The sequence below is a fragment of the Meriones unguiculatus genome, chromosome 10 (assembly GCF_030254825.1).
Source record: "Meriones unguiculatus strain TT.TT164.6M chromosome 10, Bangor_MerUng_6.1, whole genome shotgun sequence".
In the NCBI taxonomy this organism is placed as follows: domain Eukaryota; kingdom Metazoa; phylum Chordata; class Mammalia; order Rodentia; family Muridae; genus Meriones; species Meriones unguiculatus.
Window position 1 is genome coordinate 33,767,022 of NC_083358.1, and position 4,963 is coordinate 33,771,984.

At 51.2% G+C, this 4,963-nt stretch overlaps 1 protein-coding gene across 1 annotated transcript; it reads left to right on the plus strand.

Annotated features, from left to right (window-relative positions):
* Positions 1 to 3,051: 3,051 nt before the first annotated feature.
* LOC110561155 (metallothionein-2-like) lies at positions 3,052 to 3,846 on the plus strand. Its single transcript, XM_021657449.2, has 3 exons — positions 3,052 to 3,203; positions 3,428 to 3,493; positions 3,627 to 3,846. Exons 1-3 carry the CDS (start codon positions 3,176 to 3,178, stop codon positions 3,716 to 3,718), a joined length of 186 nt encoding a protein of 61 aa, XP_021513124.1. The 5' UTR covers positions 3,052 to 3,175; the 3' UTR covers positions 3,719 to 3,846.
* Positions 3,847 to 4,963: the final 1,117 nt, after the last annotated feature.

Here is a 4,963-nt window from a genome sequence, read left to right on the forward strand (position 1 = left end):
TCATGCAAAGCAACAGCTCTACCTCTAAGCTATGTTCCTGGCCTCTTGTTTTATTTGCTTATTTGTCTGTTTATTTATTTAGAGTCAGTCTAAGTATATAGCCCAGGCTGGCCTGGCTTTCACAGCCCAGGCTGAACTTCTGAGTGCTAAGATTCCAAGCCTGGGTAACACCAACCCAAACATGACTTTCTTTTTTATTGCTGTTTGTTATTTTTGTTTGTTGAGACAGTCTCTCTATGTAGGCAAGGCTGGACTGGAACTCACTATGTAAACTATGCTGCAAGAAATCTACTGCCACAACCTCCTGAGTGCTGGATTAAAGATATTGGCCACTATACCTAGCCTACTTATTTTTTATTTATTTTTTATTTTTTTGTTATTTTGAGAGAGGTTTCACAGCCTTGGCTGTCCTGGACTAACTTTGTAGACCTTGCTGGCTTTGAACTCACAGAGATCTGCCTCCCAGAGTGCTGGGATTATAGGTGTGTGCCACTGAGCCTGGCTCTTACTTTAATTTTCTTAATCAAGAGTCCAAAAGGTACTGGGAACTGGGCAGGAGTAACCCTGGACAGGGTTGGGGAGAGAGTACCTCCAGGAATTTACCTCTGAGAACTTATTAAAACTAGCAAGTGGTGACTGCCAGCTCCATCCTGGCTTGAGGCTGGAGATACAGCCCAACAGGGGCAAAGGCTGCTCTGAGATCAGGCTGGAAGGGAGCACAGGAGCATGGAAATCCATCAGGCTCAAGCTCAAACACAGTGCAGCCATGGAATATGCCGGGAAGGGAAAGGACAGGATGTTTAGTACACATTCCATGGGCATCTGTGGGCATCCAAGTGAGAGTGATGCCTGTGCTGAGCCAAGAAGGCATTTCCCCAAGTTACTGTAAGAGCTGCAAGCACATGTCCTGCCACACCCGACCCAGGCCTCCATGAATGAACTCCACCCCAGCCTGCCAGAAGCTTCCCAAACTGTTTCCTGGCTCCTCAGATGACACACACATGCCAACTATGACTTCAAGTCTGATTTCAGCAGATGTGAGCAAGTGGGGAATTGTGTTGTGCCTCCAGAGAGAGAAATTGGCTGCCATCTCCACTCTTTCTGGAGCATTCACCGGTGGGGTGGGGGTGGGGTGGTCTATGTGGGCTTTCCTTCCATGATCATTTCCATCCTTTGTTTTTAATTTTTTTGTTGTTTTGTTTTGTTTTTTGGAGACAGGGTTTCTCTGTGTAATGGCTCTGGTGTTCCTGGACTCCTTTTGTATATCAGGCTGGCCTGGAACTCACAAGAGATCCACCTGCCTCTGCCTCTGCCAGGATAAAAGGCCTGCACTGCCATCTCCCCCACCCTGCTGCTTCCATTATTTTCACAATAGAAAAGTGGAAAAGGAGGGGCAGTAACACAGCCACAAACAGTCTGTGGCTCAGTCCTTTAATCCCAGCCCTCAGGAGGCAGGGGCAGGCTGAAGATGAGTTCAAGTCCAGCCTGCTCTACACAGTAATTAAGGTCCAGGACAGCCAAGGACACATACAGAAACCCTGCATCAAAACAAACAAATAAATAGTAAACAAACAGCCTGGACCTAGTGGCTCAGGCCCTTAACCCACCACTCCAGAGGCAGAGGCAGCCTGATCTCTTTAGAGTTCCAGGCCAACCTGCTCTACAAAGTGAGTTCCAGGACAGTCAGGGCTTTACACAGAGAAACCCTGTCTCAAAAAACCAAAAGCAAGCAAGCAAACAACAACAAACAAACAAACAAAAAACCCAAACAACTACAAAAACAAATAATGTAGTTAGTCACTTGCTCAAGATGTTTGCTGGGATCTAAGCTCCTGAAGCCCCAGCAAGCAGGTAGCCAGAGGCTAGAGACCAGACAGACATAGGCTTCTTGTAAGTAAGCTCATTCCTGGGAGGGGGTGAGGCAGTGAGAGTGAACACTACCATCTGACTCTGCTTGGCATGTTGTTTGGTCGCCCTCAGGCAGAATGCCCTGGTCCATATTCTCCCAGAATGGACTGCTCTCCTGCTCTTCGATTCCACCTCCAGCAGAGAGCCCCATCACTGTGCCTGTTAACTCTTGCTGCCCCACCTCCAACCCAGAGACTAAGCCTTCTTAGCCCAAGGCTTGCGTTTTTTCTGGTTTCTAGTCTGGCTTTCTGCTGGCTGGCCCTTCAGAGTATTCAAACCCTATAGTCATCTTGGGCATGTGACTTCGTGACTGTGCCTCAGTCTCCTTTTTTTTTTTTTTAAATTGTGAACAGTCCTCACTGCTGTGTAAGGAAATATGAGCGCTCTAACACAATGTCTCTTAGCTCAGAACATGTGGTGGGAACTTCACCAACAGCGACTAAGTCTGGGCTAGGACTGGTTTTTGTCACCTGTTCACACTTCCAACTTAGTTTTCCAGGGTCTGCAGGCCCGGCTCTCTCCACAGGACAACTGCTGGGAGCTGTGCCCGCGCAGGGTAAACTGGGCACGCGGCAGGGGGCCCTTGCTCCACACGCCCTCTGCACCGGACCCCTCGTGCCCAGGGGCACAGGCAAGCGTGGGGGCAGGCTTCCCGGAACTTGCCACCTACCCAAGTGCAAACCCTCTGCGCTCAGCCCAAAGGCTGAAAGGCTGTGACTCTGCGCCAGGACCTGTGCGGGCTGTGACCCACCTGCAGGAGGAGGCAGCGCCGGGCGCAGGGTGCGGGGCGTGTGCAGACCGCACCCCACGTGCAAGAAGAAGGACGTGTGCAGGCGGCGGGGGCGTGTGCAGACCATACCCCACGTGCAAGAAGAAGGACGTGTGCAGGCGGCGGGGGCGTGTGCAGACCGTACCCCACGTGCAAGAAGAAGGACGTGTGCAGGCGGCGGGGGCGAGTGCAGACCGTACCCCACGTGCAAGAAGAAGGACGTGTGCAGGCGGCGGGGGCGTGTGCAGACCGTACCCCACGTGCAAGAAGAAGGACGTGTGCAGGCGGCGGGGGCGTGTGCAGACCGTACCCCACGTGCAAGGGACGTGTGCAGGCGGCGGGGGCGTTGCAGCGTGGTGTCCCACCTGGGCGGAGCTTTTGCACTCTTCTCAATTCCTTCCCGCTATAAACGCAGCGCTGCAAAGGCTTCCCTCCCCTAAGTCTTCAGCATTCAACTTCGCCCGTGTCGTCTGCGGTCAACCGCTGCCTCCACCCGCCATGGACCCCAACTGCTCCTGTGCCACAGGTAAGGTTGACTGCTGACAGGTCTCAGAAACCCGAGGTTCTGGGAGATCCGACAGGCTGTTTTGGGTCCCTTCCTTAGTCACCCGTAGGGTAATACCGGTTGCCAGTTCCTAACCAGTTCCTAATCCCCCTTTTAACATGTTCTCGAGATAATGGCTCGCCCAAACTGAGTCACGGATTTGCACTATGTGCGCCGGGGTCTCGCTCACTGTCTTCTTCCTCCAGATGGAAGCTGCTCCTGCGCTGGCTCCTGCAAGTGCAAAGACTGCAAATGCTCCTCCTGCAAGAAGAGTGAGTTGGCTCTCCTCTACTTTTCCCCTTCACTCCCCTCGGGCCCCTCGCCTGCCCACCTTCCTAGGAGCGTCCAGGTGGGGTGCCTCTGCCCAGGTCTCTCTCATGGTCAATGATAACTCTTCTCCCCCAGGCTGCTGCTCCTGCTGCTCCCAGGGCTGTGCCAAGTGCTCCCAGGGCTGCATCTGCAAAGAGGCTTCAGACAAGTGCAGCTGCTGTGCCTGAAGTGGGGGTGCCCACAATTGCCTGTAAATAGAGCAACGTGTACAAACCCTGTCCCTTTTTACAACCCTGAGCCGTTCTCCACACTTTTCTACAAAGATGTAACTGACAATAAAAGTTGATTTGATTAACTCAGCTTGTCTTTGTGCTTTGGAAGTAAGGGGCTGGCCGAGGCCTTGAAATGGAACTGCCAAGGCTTGACTTGGGCTAGTGGGGTTATTTCTGGGCTTCTGTGGAAAGTAGTGGGTTGAAGGATGCACGGGTCACAAACAAAAATGTGCCAATCCCGTGTGTGTGTGTGTGTGTGTGTTGGGGATCAAGCCCGGGGTTTCCCCACACACTAAACCAGGTGCCCTAAGGAGCCACACTCCTACCCCCCAGTGCATAATAGTTCTGGATGCTCTCCTCAAGTCACCTGGATTTTTAGGCTAAAAATGAGCTGCATGTGGTGGTGCTCACCTTTAATCCCAGACCTGGGGATGCAGAGATTCTCGGATCTCTCTGTGTTCAAGGCCAGCCTGGTCTACAAAGTCAGTCGGGGACAGCTGGGGCTCTGACTACTGTTCCAGAAGACCCAGGTTCAAATCCTAGCACCCACATCTGACACTCTCACATAGACATACATGCAGAGAAAGCACTAGTGCGCATAAAATAATGATAAATAAAAATATATTTAAAATGACTCAGGTATGGAATGCTTGGTAAATAAAGTAAAAATGTAATAATCAAGAGTAAATCGCATTTGGTGACTCCCATCAGTCACCTCAGCACTTGGGAGGCTGAGGCAGAAGGATCCTTGAAACTTTGAAGCCAGCTTGGTCTCAGTGTAATAACCTTTGATTTCGAAGGAAGATCTTACTGTGTACCCAAACTGTCCTTGAACTCACACTCCTCCTGCTACAAGACTCCTAAGTGCTGGGTTATTGACTTGACTCCAAGTTGATTTTTAAAAATGTAGTATCGCGAAGAACTAAATCATGAGAAAAAATGCAAACATTCTCCAAGGGTGTGCATGGCACACTGGAGACTAAAGGGCACGTGATGGACCTCCCGTGAAGAACTGCCCATCTGAGGCGCACAGAGACACCAACAGGAAGAGTTTTTCTGCTTCAAGAGAGCACACTGGCATGAGTTAGCTGTCAGTCTTTGGAAGCTCCTCTCAGGGTCAGGCAGGAATCTGCCCCTCACTCACTCCAACCCTTGACAACTAACTAGTTAAGCAAAGTAACTAGAGATCTGGAAGGAGTT